The 17,803-nt window shown below is 44.9% G+C and overlaps 1 protein-coding gene across 2 annotated transcripts in view; it reads left to right on the plus strand.

The window, feature by feature from the left end:
• Positions 1-14,986, plus strand: part of FCHSD2 (FCH and double SH3 domains 2) — a 123,958-nt gene extending 108,972 nt beyond the window's left edge. For both annotated transcript variants that reach the window (XM_032095119.1, XM_032095130.1), the window contains 8 exons: positions 4,585-4,746; positions 8,701-8,835; positions 9,143-9,226; positions 9,352-9,529; positions 10,170-10,390; positions 11,308-11,437; positions 11,583-11,665; positions 12,701-14,986. In XM_032095119.1, coding sequence (XP_031951010.1) covers positions 4,585-4,746; positions 8,701-8,835; positions 9,143-9,226; positions 9,352-9,529; positions 10,170-10,390; positions 11,308-11,437; positions 11,583-11,665; positions 12,701-12,784 — 1,077 coding nt within the window. In that variant the 3' untranslated portion in view covers positions 12,785-14,986. The remainder of the gene's footprint in view (positions 1-4,584; positions 4,747-8,700; positions 8,836-9,142; positions 9,227-9,351; positions 9,530-10,169; positions 10,391-11,307; positions 11,438-11,582; positions 11,666-12,700) is intronic.
• The last annotated feature ends 2,817 nt before the right edge of the window (positions 14,987-17,803 follow it).

A 17,803-nucleotide genomic window follows, 5' to 3' on the forward strand; every position in this document is an offset into this window, starting at 1 on the left:
TTTGGGTGAGTTGTGTTGGACAGGATTTATCTTTTTGGTTGGGGTGGTTTTGCCACAGCCGTGGGTTTTCCACTCCAAACCCCAGCAAGGCAGTGAAAGTTGAATTTTTTGGTTTATTTCCTCATACACCCCTACTTTAAGACAGTGGGCTGTGATTTAAAACTGAACTGCATGGAATAAGACTCACTTTGGGTTTTGAGAAGTTAAGGTCATTCCAAGACTTAATTATGAATCAAATTGATTTATAGTCATGTCTGTCTATCAGTGTATCATGATTCCAGTGGCCCAAAATGTAACTTTTCCTGAAGAGAATTATTTCATTTTAATAACTTTTCCAGTTAAAAAGCCTGGAATTTCAACAATAAGTGTTTCTTAATGGGGACAGAAATAAAGATAATGGCTTTCCAGAATGTTTTGCCAGAATCTTTCCACATTGATTTCTTCCTGGCTAAAAGAATTTGCCAAATGAGAGTGTTCAACCACTTGGGGACATGGTCAGTGGTGGCCTTGGTAGTGCTGGGGGAATGGTCTTAGAGGGATTTTCCACCCTAAATGATTGCAGGATTCTGTGATTCTATGATTCTATGATTTTGTTCCTGCCACTAAAAAAATATTGCACTGGAATAAAACATTTCTCACAAAAGGTGGTTTGGGTATCCTCATAATCCTATTTTAATCTGATTGTAGTATCTGACCAAGCTCCTAAGTACAACTCTTGTGTAGAATAAATAATTCTGAATTCTTCAGGAGAAAAAGATCTGGACAAGGCCCAGGGTTTCTTCTGCACCTTAAAAAGCCATGGCAGGTAAAGCAGCTCTGTTTTCAGGAAAATCCATTTAAAACTGGTTTTAACAATCCTAAACCAGAATATTGAAGGGGCCGCATTTGCTGCATTTCTGTGCGGTTTTTAGCCCAGCACCTTTATAAATGGCTTTGAAGGACTTGGATCCGAGGTGTTTGTGGGATGTGAAGGAACTCTGGGTTTCTTTCCAGCCCTTTTCCTCCTGGGAACAGGGAGCAGCTCTGTAATGTTCCTGCTGGGTTTCATTTCCATGCCTTGCAGAGCAGTTGTGCATCTTCATCTTGAGTAAACTGTGGGTCTAAAACCACTGCTTAATTAAGAGTGGAACAGTAAATAAACAAAACTATTCCATCTCCCACGTGGAGCAATGTCAGGTATGTGAGGAATAGATAACAGTGTTTATATTTTCTAAAACTTGGGTGGTTTTTCCTTTCATCTTCCTAGAACCTCCCAGCAGGAAGAACAGCTCAGAGAAGCAGGAACCCCCCAGAAGAGTTTGTATATGTGGTGGGTGGCTGATGGTTTTTTAATCGGTGTAAAAATACCCCAGTCCTGAGCTATTAACCAGTAATTGGTGACTGTAAACAGCAATTTCACTGTTACACAGGAAAATGTTTGTCCTGCAGTGAGACTTCCTAACAATGAAATTTGGGCAGCACCCAGATTTCAGAGCCAGTGCTGGATTCCAGCATTCCTGGGCTTTGGAAGCTCAGCTGCCTTCCTGGAGATGCTCAGTGTTGCTGGGAATGCCAGGGGTCACTTGATTTAAGATATTTTCAGGTCTGTCAGTGGAGGTCACTTAGCTGGGGCACAGCACGAGTGTCCCTGGGGAGCATCCGTTGGGAGAGAGGGAAAACCAGTGGTTAAAGCCTTGTTTAGTTTTAAATGGGATGATCTTTGCAAGGGAACAAGGCTTTCAGAAAAGCTTGTGACGCAACATGGTGCTGGTGAAATCAACAGTATTGCCCTCTTTCCTTCTTACTTAACGTTTTATTTTGGGATAATGAAAGCATCAAACCCCAGCTAATTTAGGTGTAGTGGTATTTGAATGAAGTGTTTGTATCTTCATAGAATCACAGAGTCATTGAGGTTGGAAAAGCACTCTGAGATCATTGAGTCCACCCCAGCACTGCCAAGGCCACCACTAAACCATGTTTAAATGTGTAGCTGTTCCTGTGTGAGAAGCAGAATAAAGTTACATTCCTGAGTGGTATTTTATTTGTGTTTTTCCTATAGGTGGGAAGCTGTTAACTCTGGTCTACCAGCATAATTATTTAGGTAAAAATATATTCTCAGCTTGTAAATGACTTTCAAGTGCAGGCCTGACCTAGTGCTCTTGGTGCTTTTATGGCTTGTCTGCAATGGAATGAAACTCAAACCATTTGTGGTTTGGAACAAACATTTGTTGACTGTTAAGGCTCCTGGGTGTAAATAGGGAGGGGAACTCCATGGGATTTGCTGGGTACGTTGAATTAAAACCTCTTGTCAAGTACACTCAAGAATTCTGGAGCAGCTTGTTTATTTTAGCTCACAATTTGTACAAACAAACTATGGCAGAGTGAGGACTAAAAGCAACTGCAGATGTTTGTAGCAGCCTGGACCAATGTTTATTGCTGTAGCATAACTCAGCCTAATTGGAAATTGCATAACGAGGTAAACAGCAAAACAACGGGGCTGGGCAATTCCGTGGTGGAGGCACAGGGAAAGTCCTTGTAAATCGGTGTCAGGATGTAAAGACAAATAAGGGGAAAGCTGCTTCACTCCACAAGTAAATACATACATTAATATGTATATATTTATGTATTCAAGGCCAGGTTGGACGGGGCTTGGAGCGACCTGGGATAGTGGGAGGTGTCCCTGCCCCTGGCAGGGGTTGGGACTGGATGATTTTAATGTCCTTCCAACCCAAACCATTCTGGGATTCTGTGACTGAGTTGCCTTTGACAAGGTTGTTCTCCCTGCCCTGCGTGTTCCTGTGCAGCTCTGTGGCTGAAGTGGCTTTGTTCAAAATCTTGAATGCTTAGGAGCAGGAGAGAGGGGATGCACATGAACGTATTTAATGTTTCCTCCTTTTCTCAGCTCTCTGAACACTATTTACAGTACCTGTTAATCATTCACTTGGAGACCCCTTGCATGAAGAAGTGGAAACTTCCCTTTGCTCAGTGGCTTTGGCTTTTCCCATGGGAAATACCTCTGAAAGTTGTCCCATCCTCCTTTCTCCATCCCTGATGAAGGGGGAGACCATGTGCGTGGAGCTGTAGCCACACGAAGATACATCTGACATCATAAATTCTCCTTTTACAACTTACCTTCTCTTTAAAGTCACATTTCTTCTACGCAGAATTTAAAATAATGCCTCTCAAAAGTGGTTTGATTTAGACAGGTTTAAAGTCACCTTCACAAATAAAGTGAAAATGGAGACGTGTTTGGGGGTTCAGCTTCATAAAGTTAACAGTCATTTCTTTTCTGGTTTATTTTCTTAGTAGAAAGAGATGATTCTCTGATTCTGTAAGTGCAGCAGCCTGTCAGAAATGAGCAAAATACCTGTATCACTTCAGCTCAACACGAAGTTTTCTGTAGAGTAAGGATGTGTGTAAGAGAGAAAAACCTACACGGCATTGTAATTCACTGTACACATATTCTCCATAGCCTACTGTGCTTCAGCCATTACTGGAAAGGGAAGTTCCCTCTAATTTATGCCTGAACCCATCTGTTTTTGCTCGTTTTGCTTGGATTCCCAGTGCTGCTGGGAGCTTGGTGTGTCAGGGATGCTGCAGTGAGGTGCTTCTGATCCCTGTGGGAAGGGCTGGAGGGGAGAGAAAGGAGATGAAGCTTTGCTACTTGCTAAAAATGACGAATGCTACGAAAGGGAATGCAGGAGAAATTCCAGGCTGGTTCAGTGGGTTTCTGTTGTTGCCTCCATCAGTGACTCACTGAAGGATTTTTGGGAAATCACTTGATTTTTGTTTCTCTGATGAGCAAGGGCAGCAGGAGGGTTAGACTGGACAAAAATATCCTCAGTTTTATCCCTGGGTTTGCCCTCCGCTTCCTGATGCAAATCTGCTTTTTTTGAAGTCCTGAGTTTCTTCACGCTTCTCTTCCTATCCCTCCTGTTTAGACTGTGAGCTAATTTGGATCAGGGTGGTGCTTTGCCATGAATTTGTTAAATCTTTGGCTCCATTGCCCAGCGAGTGTGCCAGGATGCTGAAGTGAACCCAGCTGTCAGAAAACCTCCATTTTCATGCTGTTCTGAAGACAAAAACCCTGAAACTGTTTGTTGGAGTGCGATACGTATTTAATTTTGAGATGATTAACATACTCTGCTTCCATAACAAATGAGTTTCCTGTGATCTCTGGCACGTGCTGGTGGAAAAGAGCCTCGTGTGGGAGTTGGTGGGTTGGTGTGTGTGTGTGTATCCTACGAGATTTATTTGTGTTTCAAATCCAGTTCAGTCACCACCTGGAAGGGTCTGCTCTGTGGATGTTCCTAATTTTTAAAATCCTGGGAAGCGCTGGGTTGTTGGACTTTAAAGCTACACTGAACTACTTAAGGGTATGAATTGGGAGCGAGCATAAACTCAGAGGTGTTATTTTAAAAACACCAACTGGTGAGATTGGCTGGGCCTCCAGAAAACCATTCCCTGTGTCTTGGCTCACACCACGCTCCTGCAGGCAAGGAAATGAGGAATGGCAGCCACCCGGGTCATTCCTGGATGGGAAGATCCCCGCAGGGCGAGGTGGAATCCTGAGGAATTCTGAGCCGTGTGTGTTTGTGTCCCCAGATCATCAAGCTGAAGGCAGAAGCGCGGCTGGAGCTGCTGAAGCAGATCGGGGTGTCCGTGGACACGTGGCTGAAGAGCGCCATGAACCAGGTGATGGAGGAGCTGGAGAACGAGCGCTGGGCCAACCTGCCCTCGGTCACCAACAACGGCTCCGCGCACCTGGTACGGATCCGGGGGGAAACCTCCCCCAGGGGCTGCTCCTGGAATACAGCCCTTCCAGAGGAGGCCCCGCAGCTGCTCCAGGGCTGGAGCCCCTCTGCTCTGGAGCCAGGCTGGGAGAGCTGGGGGTGCTCACCTGGAGAGGAGAAGGCTCCAGGGAGAGCTCAGAGCCCCTTGCAGGGCCTGAAGGGGCTCCAGGAGAGCTGGAGAGGGACTGGGGACAAGGCATGGAGGGACAGGACACAGGGAATGGCTTCCCACTGCCAGAGGGCAGGGATGGATGGGATATTGGGAGGGAATTGTTCCCTGTGAGGGTTGGGAGGCCCTGGCACAGGGTGCCCAGAGCAGCTGTGGCTGCCCCATGATCTCTGGCAGTGCCCAAGGCCAGGCTGGACACTGGGGCTTGGAGCAGCCTGGGCTAGTGGAAGGTGTCCCTGCCCATGGCAGGGGGTTGGAATGGGATGATTTTGAAGTTCCCTCCCAACCCAAAGCATTCCATAAAAAAAAAAAAACCTGAAAATGTTTGGTTGGTTGTTAACCAACAGGGAAAATCTTGTGGTTTTACATGGCTGAATTTAACAGGAACTAAAAAAAACAAAGCTCAAAAAAAAGGATTTTTGGGTTTCTTTGCTGGGTTTACTTTAAATTGATTTTTCTGACCTTGGGTAAGTGCCATAATATTTATTTGCCATTTCCTGAGAAGAAAAATGTCTGTGTGTTTGTCTAAAGTTTCATTAATAGTTGAGGTTGTTATCTTGAGATCCCTGAATTAGAGACTTTCTTCTTCCAGATAAGGTCTTTATTCTTCCTTAGAAAACAAAGTTCTACATCATTCCTTAAAGAATCATTTATGTGGAGATTGTGGGGAAAGTCATCAGGAGACCCAAGCCTGTTTTCCAAATTGATTCCGATATTTTGAGGTAAAAAACCTTAATTCATTAAAACAGTCAGTGCGTGGCTTGGAAAACAGACTTTCCTTTCCTGTGACCAGGGTTAGATGTTTTCCCTCAAAGATCTTTCATGGATTATTTGAGGTACAGTAGACAGGGCTGGGGAATGGTTGGACTCAGTGATCTTGGAGGCCTTTTCCAGCCAAAGTGATGCTGTGATTCCAAGCTAACTCTTTGGAAAATTTCATCCAGTATCATCAAAACTGATCTAAAAAGCAGCTTTGATCAGTGGAAGGTTGGTTATGATGTTTTTAATTGAGGTGTACATAAGACTAATTGCATTTGTAGTGTCTGTACACTTGTTTAGCTTGGAAGAAAGCATATTTTTAGGTAATTCAAGGACGAATAAAAAGCAAACTCTCATTTTCCTCCCCTTTTCCCCAGGAAGGATGAAATATTTCAGAATCAGTAGTGATGGCTGAACCAAAGAAACGCTGTTCAGAAAAGAGGAACTGCTAAAAGAGCTTTTAGGGTTTTTTGCTCATTCCCATATTTCTTTGTGCTCTTCATATGTTTTTTCCTTCTTTTTTTTTAATAGGTTTTCTTGGTAGTGGTAGCAAACCCTTAGAGGGAGAGGGTTTTTTTGGAGGCACAGATGTTTCCCTCTGTGGTAACTTCAGTTTGGAGAAGAGAGCACTGACTGGAATCTCAGCAGATGCTTCCCCAATTCCCTCTTTGCTTCCTTCAGGCTGTTGGGAAGTTTCTCCTCGGATGCCACACCCAGCTCGTGGTGGTGATTTGCACTGACGGTTGTTGCAGGCTTTATTGTCATCATTAATATAATTAGGAATTAGAGTTGGAGTGTGCAGATCTGAGTGTCAGCCCTCCCAAATCCCGAAGGAAATCCTGTTCTGGTTTCACTTCAGATGCTCTCTGGTCACAGTAGGTGAGGATTTGTTGCGTAGCTGTGGTAAACAGTGATTTTATTCCATTTCTTCTTGTACTCCACCTCCTTTAACTCCCCTGTGTGCCTGTTGGGCTGCTCCCAAGCCCTCATTCCCAGTCTCCCCAGACAAGGCACAGTTGGCCCTGGAGCTGAGCCCCCCGTGCTGGTCCCAGGCGATGCCACAGCCTGGGAGGTTCAGCTCTGAGTCTCATTTTCCCCTTTTACACTTACGTAGGCTCCTGTATTTAAAAAAGGCTCTGTTGACCTTGGCAGGCCAGACAGGGACAGCCCAGAGATGGAATTCTTAGAGCTGGGACCAAAATTACACCAGAATTCAGAGGAATTACTGCAGTTTGTAACAAGCAGCACTTTCACTCCAGCCTGGAGGAGTGGGCAGTGTTTAACAGAGCTGGGAAGGGGCTGGAGCCCCAGGAGTGGCTGAGGGAGCTGGGAAAGGGGCTCAGGCTGGAGCAAAGGAGGCTCAGGGGGGACCTTGTGGCTCTGCACAACTCCCTGACAGGAGGGGGCAGCCGGGGGGGTTGGGCTCTGCTCCCAGGGAACAGGGACAGGACCCTTCTGTGTATATGTGGAACAACCCAAGACAGATTTTTATACAGAAATACATTTCTGTCGTTTTTTTCATGTGTGTAATCCACTTTCTCATCACCAGCCCTGCATTTCTTCCTGTGTTTGCTGCCTGTCCCACCCCTTTAGTGTCATTCTGTCCCGTGCATTTATTCCTTGCTGCTGCCATCTTCCATCCCAGGCTCTGCAGAAGGATGAGCTTTCTCAAGCCAACCTCTCAGTTTCCTATTTTCCCTCTTGGTGCCTGCTTCCCAGATGATTCCAGCCAAGGAGTTAGAGCAGCCCACGTGCTGAAAATGAAGGCGTGTTTTTCCTGCTCGTGGTAGAAAGCCAGGAGCAGATGCTGCCCAGACTTTCTAGACATGATTTGCTGATTTCCATGATGTCCCAGCTGGATGTCAGCACTGGCTGCTGGGACCATGCACAGCAAAAGGCAGACACAGGAGGGGAAACCTCCAATTTGCCACAATTTGCAGTTGGTTGCTGATGTCCCAAAGCATTACCCAGCTGTAGGACAGTTTTTGGTTATCCCAACATCCAGGAATACACCAAAGGAGAGATGGAGGCAGACTGCTCTGGAATGAGAGTTAGTGACGAAGAAAAAATCACCAGGATTGCAAGGATTTGGTTTGGAAATAGTAACATAGAAACTAATTAAGTCACAAAATGATGAAGCTTTGTGCTCTTGTAGTCCAGGCCTAGAAGAGCAAAGCTGTCAGAGACCTACTTTAGGGAAATTTCACAGGAAATTTGTAGGCTCAGCTTAACTTTTTTTATTTATCAGCCTCTCACTTTTCACGGGGAGCACCAAATTCACTCCCAAATTAACAGGAATAAGCACAGAGAAGATGGAACTACATAGCAGTGTTGCCTTTGATTCAAAGGACTGTTTTCTCAGAGTAATTCATCATTTTCATGTGAGATAACATATTTATTCAAAACATAACCCAGGCACGAGGCCAAAGCACAGCTCATGGTAGTCTTACCCAAACTTGTATTTTTCCAGTATATTGACTTCAGGTTTTATTTAAACTTTTATAGCAAGTTTTTACAAATCTTCCTTTCTCTAAGAATTTTTGTAATAAACTGCAGCAAATATGTTGTGGAGAATACACCAGCTAGAAGGTTGATATGGGGCTTTATTTTTTTTAAACTTTAAATATTTCCACTGCAGATTTATTTTATAACTCGTGGTCACTGGTACATTAATCTTTTAGTAGCATAAATTCTCTTTTTACCATTAAACTGTTTTCTGTGCCTCTGCAATGGCATCTCCAAAGTACTTTAGTCATAGCTTATATGGAAAACAGATTTTATAACTGTCCAGCAGTTGTGTTGGAGCTTCCAAAATCTTCAGCAGTTCTTTTTAAAGTCCACATGCTTGTGCTTGAACAAAGAAATCCAGCTGAGTTACTTTCAATAACAATAAGTCATAAAAAACACAGACTGAAAAATATTAACCAGCTCATTTTTACTGTTATTTCTTCACCAATTTTTAGCAGCTTCTGTAATGCCAATTGCAATTTGTTTTACCAGGTCAATGCTGATGCAGAAAAGGAAGAGGGTGAAGAGTTTGAAGACAGCCTGGATGTTTTTGATGACAGCAGTTCTAGTCCTTCTGGTACTCTGAGAAATTACCCTCTCACCTGCAAAGTTGTTTATTCCTATAAGGTTAGTGATTTTTTTTTTTTTTAATTAGAAAAATGAGTTCTATTAAAAATAATAAATGTGCCTGTGGGAGCTTGAGGTTTGCTTTGCTGGTAGGGTGGGATTCAGGGAGCTTCCATCTGCCCTTTGGAGGGAGAGTGGCTCTTGTGAATGGCAGAACCTTTATTGGGATGTTGTAGTTTATTAAAGCTTTCAGGTTTTTAAAGAACATCCGTTTTAATAAAAGTCTAGATGGGAATGTTCTTCCCACTGCCCATGCCTTGCCCTTAAAGCCACTTTCCTTTTCCATCCTTCCTCTCCCACACTCCAGGCTTCTCAGCCAGATGAACTGACCATAGAGGAACACGAGGTGTTGGAGGTCATTGAAGATGGAGATATGGAAGACTGGGTAAAGGTAGGATTTTCTGAGCTTGTTTGCCTCAATGCTTTCAGGATAGAAGCTGGGATGGGAGGAAATCGTGGGGTTCTTTGCAGAGCAGAGTTCACAAGCAGGGAATGGCTCCTGTTGTTCGTTCACAGGCACGGAACAAGGCGGGACAGGTGGGATATGTGCCAGAGAAGTACCTGCAGTTCCCGACCTCCAGCAGCCTCCTGAGCATGCTGCAGTCCCTGGCTGCGCTGGACGCCCGATCCCACACCTCCAACAACTCCACGGAGGCTGACCTGGTCCCGGGCAGCCTCAACGGAGACTCCAGTGGTAAATTCCAGTTAGAAATGCTTAAGTATTGAGCTGGCTCTTGAAAACAGTCTGGATATCAAGGCTGGGAGACTATCCCAGATTTCATGGAATCACAGAATCATTAAGGTTGAAGAAGACCTCCAAGGTCGTGAAATCCAGCCTTTGACCAAATCCCGCCATATTGCAAAGTCTGCTCATTTTTTAACGCTTCCACCATGGTGGAGCTCCACCATTTCCCAGCCTGTTCCAGTGTTTACCTACTATTCCAGGGAAGACATATTCTCTAACATCCAACCTTAACCCCCCCTGGTGCAATTTGAGGCCATTTCCTCTTGTCTTATCTTTGGTTTCCTGGGAGAAAAGGCCCCACCTGGCCCCAACCTCCTTTCAGGGAGTTGCAGAGAGAGACTGACCTGTATCTGAGCACAACCATTCTCAGTAATTAGCTCAGTAATTACCTCTCTCATGTCAAATCTGCATAATTCACCTCCTTAGCTCGTACAGCTGAGATTAAAATTAAGGCAAACCAAAATAATCTGGCTCAGCAATAACAGAATCTTGACAAGAACTTCAAAATCACCAGCTCCAGCTATAAAACTTTGTGTATCCTTGACATTTTTGTCTTGGCTCATTGGGTTTTTCCTTTTCCATTTTGCAGTCTGTTTTGTGAAAGCACTTTATGATTACGAGGGGCAGACGGATGACGAGCTGTCCTTCCCTGAGGGAGCCATCATCCGCATCCTGAACAAGGAAAACCAGGATGACGATGGCTTTTGGGAAGGAGAGTTCAACGGCCGCGTCGGGGTCTTCCCCTCGGTGTTGGTCGAAGAGCTCACGGCCTCGGAGAATGGAGAGACTCAGAAGATTGGGGATACCCAGGTATGGAAAGAGGTGTTGGCTTGGTTTATTATTTGGGCAGTTTGCAAAGATCTGTCACTTCTTCAGGGGAAAAAAAATCAGAACCAGTTTAAGGAAAAAAAACCCAGCCAAGTCCTCAGTGCTTGCATTTGAGTTTCTTACCCAGCCTAGTAATTATCAACGGATGTGTTTTTGCAAATAGAACAGATTTGTGAATGAAGGCAGGTATTTGGGTAGAAATGAATCAAAGGAGAAGACTCACAGTTTACTTCCTGTCATTAATTTATGAGAGACTGAGATGTCAGACACAACCTGGCAAAAAGAGAATTACAGGCTCTTTCAGCCCTAATTTAATGTTTTCATACTTAAATCTCTTCTGGATCCTCTCATTTTTGAGGGGCAGGATACTGCCAAGTTTTGGATTACAGTAACTTTTGCATAAATGTCCTAATTTCTACAGCGTAGTTCTGTAATACTTCTATCGTATTAGAAAATCAGACACATTCCCATGTGGAGATTGGGGCTAGAAACTGCACTTCCATGTTTTCTACAAAGGAATTTTTCAGTATTTTTATTCCTTGATTTAAGAAGACCGTGAAAATGAACATTTAAGTGCATTTGGGTAGAGATAAAGCTCCTGGTCCCAACACTTTTGTGTGAACCCAGCTCGGCCAAACGAGCTGTTTGTTTCAAATAACCTGCAAAGAGCCTCTCTGAGTTACCTGGGAGAGGCTGAAAATTTCTGCTCAGTGGCAACCTAAGATTTAAAAAAATTGCATCCCTGTTGGATGCCTTGACTTTGCTTCCCAAACTTTCCTGCCAGCTGTGGAGGGAACTTGCTGGAGTAGGGATGGGTTGGAAAACTGGTGGGGGGGGGTGTGGGTGTGTCAAACACGCTGAGGAGGATTTGCCGCAGCCTCTCCCTGGTTTTGGCACAGGTATCCCCAACTCCAAAGGCCAACAACTCCCTACCACCACTGCCTCTGTATGACCAGCCTCCCACCAGTCCCTATCCCAGCCCGGATAAAAGAGGATCCCAATTTTTCCCCAGATCTCCATCGACGAATGGTGAGAAACTTGTAAACATTTCGGGTAAAGGCTTCATTTAGAAGCCTTTCAGAGGGGCCAAAAAAGAGGAAAAGAGCATTTTTGCAACATAAATTCAGCAATACTGAGGGCCTTCTTTGTGATGGGGTGTTGCTTATTCCCTCAGAAAACAGCTTTGGTTCCGAGTCCACCGGATTCTCCCAACCTCCACGAATTCCTCCGGAAAGTTCCTATGGCAAACTGCGGCCTGTAAGTGACCAGCAAATCCTCTGGTTTTTGTTGATGTTCAAGGGGTAACAGCCCCTAAACAGAGCTGAAAAAGAGGTGGGGAGTAAATGCCGGAAGAGGTTAGTCCTATGGTTTATACAGTTCCTGCTTTCCAGCAGTGTCCTGCACATTTGGGATTATATTTATTTCCAGCCCCTTTGGTTTGAGGGGTTTGGATTCACGATTCTTAATGATGAGGATTTTGTGTTGTCTTTGCTGCCTAGAAAAAGGAGTTTTGCTAGAAAAGGAAAGGAAGAATTTAATCACTTAGAACTTGACAAAATCCATCTCCTACAATTAACTTTGAAATCAAGTTTTGGGGGGTTCCAAAGCCCTAAACCAAGTCATACTAAAATATAACATTTGTCTTTTCCTGGCCTTCTTAGTGAATGAGCTTGCAGAAAAAGAGCAATTTGGGATGTTCAAAAAATACATTCTGAATATTCCAGTAGTATTGGGCAGTTTGGTGCAGGATTGCTCCACAGTTCATGTTTTCCATAGCAAGTCTGGTGTATTCTGAAATGATGTCCTAAAAACCCTTCTAAAGGCACTAAAGGTGATCTCTGTCAGGAACAAGAATAACTTGACTGATGTGGCAGAGTGTGAAAACAACATCAGATTTTGGGTGTGTATTGTTGAGGTTGGTGGTTGATGAAATACCAGTGAGTCAGATGCAGCCAAATGTTCTGGTAGTTCCCACTGCACAGAAGTTCCAGGCAAAAGCATCATCAGATTCAGCATGCAATGAGTCTTTCCCAGCTTTGCATCCTGGCTTATCCCTGGACACAGGCAGAATAGATGTGGGATTGCACCCTGGAGAGAATCTGTGACAGGCCATAAGGAAAATCCCTGATGGCTCAGTTGGGGAGCCCTGGAGCTGAATCCCGCTGGATACACAACCTGCTTGTTTGCACCATCTGCAGGGGTGAGCCTGGAGGTCTGTGCAGGAAATGTGAGGGGTTTCTGATGGAATTTGGCCATTTCGTGGTAGTCACAGGCTGGTTCTGGCTGTTGCAGGTGCGAGCAGCTCCACCCCCCCCGACACAGCACCACCGCCGGCCCGCGGAGAAGATCGAGGACGTGGAAATCACTCTGGTGTAACGAGGGGACTGGCTAATTAGTAGTGCTACAATCAAGGCCAAACACAGCTTTTGGTCGATCTCGTTTTTAGGCACCTTTGCATGATGAAGACTTGGACTAGAGCGAGTGGTAGGGAGGATTTTATGTGGCAGTGACCCGGCGGATTCCTTCCCACAGTTATGAATATTTTGTGCCTTTTGTTTTTTGTCTGTTTGTTTGGATTTCTCTACATCATTCTTCCTCTTGTAGCACAAACCAAGACAGGCCAAGATTGGCTTTTTTTCTTGGCAGAAGATGCTCCATTTTTATGTGGAGACAAAGAAAGAGCCTTGTTCATGCAGCTTAGTCTTAGCATCCTTTGCTCCTGTGCATTAGTACAGTATATTACTGTTGCCATAGGAATGTGTTAAAGATTGTGGATCCTTCCAGTAGCATCACCTGCCTGATCAGGTATTCATCAGATGAATGAAAAAGGGAATGGAAAAAGAAGTCTAAAGGAGAGGCTGGCTCCTCTTGAATCCCCCTGCAGAAAGGAAGAAATGGGAAATGATCTCCCAGAGAAGCAGAAGTGTTCATTCCATGGGTGCTCCCCTCGTCAGTGGTTCACAGATGAACATTCTGCCTTGGATTTTTGTGTTTACTCAGTGCATTTACTCATAGAGGATCTAACATGGAGGTGCTGAACCAGCAGCAACATCTTCTTCCAAAGCAGAAACCAACAGGTAGACAAGCAAAAAAGCAAGTGAGATTTTGTATAGATCTGGAAATTGAGCTGCTTTTTCTTTTTTTTTTTTTCTTAGCAGATTTTGGGGATTTTGGTTTTTTTTGTTGGGTTTGTTTTATTTTTTTAAAGCATTTGGGTCACTCTTATCCCAGTTATTGCCGTGTACTTTATTATCCAACATTAGCAGTGTATCTTTGTCATCAAACCACCTGAGTTCTAGAGTTAGCAGTTCCATTTAGAGTATTTACATGCATTTAGTTGTTGCATTGGATGGTCCTGTAGCCTTTTCCCACCCCAGTCCCAGAAACCAGCCAAAGCCAGGGAGCCAGGAGCAGCTCCGGGTTCTGCCTTCACACCACCTTCGTGCCCGAGATGTGTCCAGTTCCTCTCAGGAAAGAAACTGGGAGGAAAAGAGTTTCACATTTCCCTCAGAGAGCTCTCTAAAGGGAGCTTGGATTTTGGCTTTTTGACAGAAAAGGGCAAAGAATATTCTGAGGTTGAAGGTGGAGCGGAATGGTTGGAGGAGAGGGAAAAACTGGATGAAAACAGGTTTTTCTTTGGGTACTGACTAAAATATTGTCAGCATTCTCCATCAGATGAAAACTTCGGATCAAAGGCATCCCGAGGTCGGATTTGGAGCTGTTTGTGGGTTCTCTTGTGTCTTCATGGTTTTTTTTTCAAAGCCAGTAAGTTTTCTACCTTTAGTTTACTAACAAGGGCTATTTTTTGAGGCTGCATTTACAACAAAAACCCAACAACTCATCTAACAAGATTTTATCATAAACTTTGCACATACTTGTAAGTCCCAACCCAGGCTGGGTCTCTGAGACATCCAGTGCTTGCCAGTCTCCTTTCCCAGTGGGATCCTTAACCAAGAGTGGGGCTGTCTGAGGACAACGATTCATGGATCAGTTATGGAATCAGTGACTGTCCAATGAAGTCTTTTCCATTTTATTCCTTCTTTTGCACCTCTTGTCCTGTTGATCTGTTTGAGGTCTTTTTATGTGTTTATCAAACTTATTCTTAAGTTTAAAAAGAAAAGTTTAAAAAAAAAAAAAGATTTAACTGTTCGCAAATCTTTTGAGATCTTCACAACGCAGAGGAAAACCAAGTTTTTGCCATAATGTTCATGTTCAATTCCTTTGGCCAGTTTTTCTGTGTCCTTCACACTCGGACTTTCAAAAATCCAGAAAATTTTTATTTAAAAGTCTCTTTAGTTGTATTTTAAAATATTTTCTGTAAGAGCTGCTAATTTTATTTAAAAAACAAAAGTGGAAAAAAAAGCAAAAAAAAAAAAAGGCAAAAAAAGGAAGAAAAGTTGTAAAAAGATGCCTCCTTTTTACTTATGATTTCTTCATACAGGGCATGTATCGGCCGTCGCATCGTGTACAGCTCAGTACACCCTGAAAGCATCAGTGCAAATGCTTTCTTTATATTGGCTGTAAAAAGTTTGTATTTATTATGTATAAAAAGTTGAATAATAAAAAAGTGGAACTAAATCCCTGGTGCCCTGGGAGATTTGGGGGGTGGGGGGGTTGAGGGAAAACCCAGGGATAAAAATCAGCGTTTTCGTGAGAGGGGTTTTGTGCTTTTACACGGAAATTTGAATCTTGTGCTTCGGGAAAAGCACATCCTTAAAATCAGCTTTAAACATCTTTCAGAGGGGGCATTTATACAGGGACAAAACGTTGCCAAAAATGAAGCGCCAGCAACAAAGCTCCAGTTATCAAAATAATTGCTTAATAGCCCTGATGCAATTAGGATAATTGCCTAAAGAAAGCGAGGGGAGTGATTGATAACAACCCTTCAGAGTGATTGTACTTTAATAGGCTCGATGTGCCTAATTGTGCCAGGAGTATTCCCACTGCATCCCAAGCCTCTCCAGCTCTGGGATCCCTCTGTGAGCTGCGTTTCCACGTTGGATTTTCTTCCTGCACTCAGAAGCTGCCCACCAGGGGCCATCTCCTTGCTGGGCTAATCCCACTTTCCTACAGGTGGAAGGTGCCAAATGATTCATCATTTCCATGTGCTCCCTGGTTTTGAAGACTCTCTTTCCCTCATGGAACACAGGACTTTACTGTGGGGTTGGGGTGGATCTTCAGGCTTCCGCTCCTCCCACAGAGCTGTTGCACAGGCCTTCACTTTTTTCCCCTGAGCTCCTGCAGCTTCTTCCTTTGAGAAATTCCTTCTTACCTGCTTTTTATATGGATTCACAGTGCTCCTCTAAGAATTACTGTCCTGCCTTGCTGCTCTGACAGCTTTGTCCTTTTCTTTTCATTTCTTGCTTGTTACTTGGGGTCCTTTTCACCACCACTACAACTTAAAAACTATTTTAATCCTCAAATCCACCAGCGGAGCCACTTTTCCTTTCTTCCATTTTTAACAGACCCCCTTCATGCCTTTAGTTTTCCTCCTTCCCAAAACAGAGCCAGCAGCAGCTGTGCTGTGATCCCATCGTTCTTGCCACTGACTGACTTCCGTGAAAACCTCTTCTCCCTGAAGTGCCTTCCTGCCAGTGAGAGATGAGCACGGTGTGAGCAGCACACAGCGACCACTTAGAGGTAAAAAGAGGTGCTAAGGAACCACAAAGGCTCCAGGGCTCTATTTCCTGCCTGGGATGGTTAAGAGAAGGAGTCTGGGGAACTTACCCAGTGCAGAAGGTGAAATGTGGGTCCCTGGAAGTTGGCAGCAGGATCTGTTCGAGCCGAGGTTTCCTCTGATTGCTTTGGTTCCCAGATTTTGGCTTTAAACTGAAAGAATGTAGGTATGGATTGGGTATTCGGAAGGAATTGTTCCCTGGGAGGGTGGGCAGGCCCTGGCACAGGGTGCCCAGAGCAGCTGTGGCTGCCCCTGGATCCCTGGCAGTGTCCAAGGCCACGCTGGACATCGGGGCTTGGAGCAGCCTGGGACAGTGGAAGGTGTCCCTGCCCATGGCAGGGGGTGGGAGAGGTGATCTAAGATCTCCTCCATTCCAAACCAGTCTGGGATTCAGTGATTTTCAAAAAGAATAATAGGACTCAGATGGGTAGGAGGGTAGAAGAGATGGGGTGAACGATGTGATGTTCACTACAAATTGTGCCAGGGTTTCTTTTTGTTTGTTTTATGGAAATATTAAAAGGAACCAAAGCAAGTGGGCGAGTTCTCTTTCCCATACAGCACAAATGTCTCTCACTGCTGATAGTAATTAAAAAAGAAAACAAAAACTGCACCATCTTCTCTATATAAAGCATCTTCTGCTTCTTGGAAGCCTGGCTGCTCTGCAGCTTGCACTGTTTCCCTGCTTGCTCTTCCAGCAAGGTCCCTATAATTAATACCTTGTAAATCCCAGCACAGCAGGGGCAGGATTAGCAGGGAATCTACCTCAGTCAGCCTTCAGAGCCTCCCAGGAAGGAGGGGATGCCTCTGTAAAGGGAAGAGTTCTGTCTCCCCAGATTTTTTCCATTTGCAGATCTGTTGCCCTGCATGAAAATCATGGGATGGATGGGAGTAAATGCGCTGTCCCCCTACACCTGGACAGGTGTCTCCAAGAGGGGGGAGCTCAGGGATGTTGAGACCTCAGTGCACGGCACAGGGGGAGGCTGCAGAAAGTGAGGGATGAAAGGGAAGAAAACTTAACTGAAGTCAGGGATGCAGCAAAGAGACAATAAAAAATGCAGCCAGGAAAACGCTGACGTGCTTGCCATGCCAAGTGGTTTCCTACTCCAGGCATTCCCCAGGGGGATTGAGGATTACGGATCTGGCAGCAGGATCAGTGCAGCAAGTGCGCCTCTGCATTGCAGGTCATTTCAGCCAGAAAAGGAAAGGAAGCACTGCAGTGATACCAGAATGGAGAGGTGGGAAATCCCTCTGCTTGCGGGAGCAGCACAGGGAGGAGGGGGAGAGTGGGTCTGACAGGTACCTGTGCATCTCCTCAGATCCTGGCACTGCTGGGGAGAGCCTGGCTCCATCCTCTTGGCATCCTCCCTTCCAGCATTGCTGCACATCAAAGAGTTCTCCCCAGCCTTTTTCTCTCCGGGCTGAAAATGTAGAGAATCCTAGAACAGAACCAGAGGACACGAGGAAACGGCCTCAAGTTGTGCCAAGGGAGGCTTAGGGTGGATATCAGGGAAAAAACCTTTGCTGAACGGGTGGTCACGCATTGGCATGGCTGCCCAGAGCACTGGTGAGTCCCAGTACCTGGAGGGATTTAAAGCCCTTTGGATGTGGCACTTGGGGGCACAGATCAGTGGTGGCCCTGGCAATGCTGGGGGAGTTACTGGACTCCATGATCTGAAAGGATTTTCCTGAATGATTCTCTGGGGAACTGCTGTGCTAAA

The sequence above is a fragment of the Corvus moneduloides genome, chromosome 2 (genome assembly GCF_009650955.1).
Source record: "Corvus moneduloides isolate bCorMon1 chromosome 2, bCorMon1.pri, whole genome shotgun sequence".
Taxonomy (NCBI): domain Eukaryota; kingdom Metazoa; phylum Chordata; class Aves; order Passeriformes; family Corvidae; genus Corvus; species Corvus moneduloides.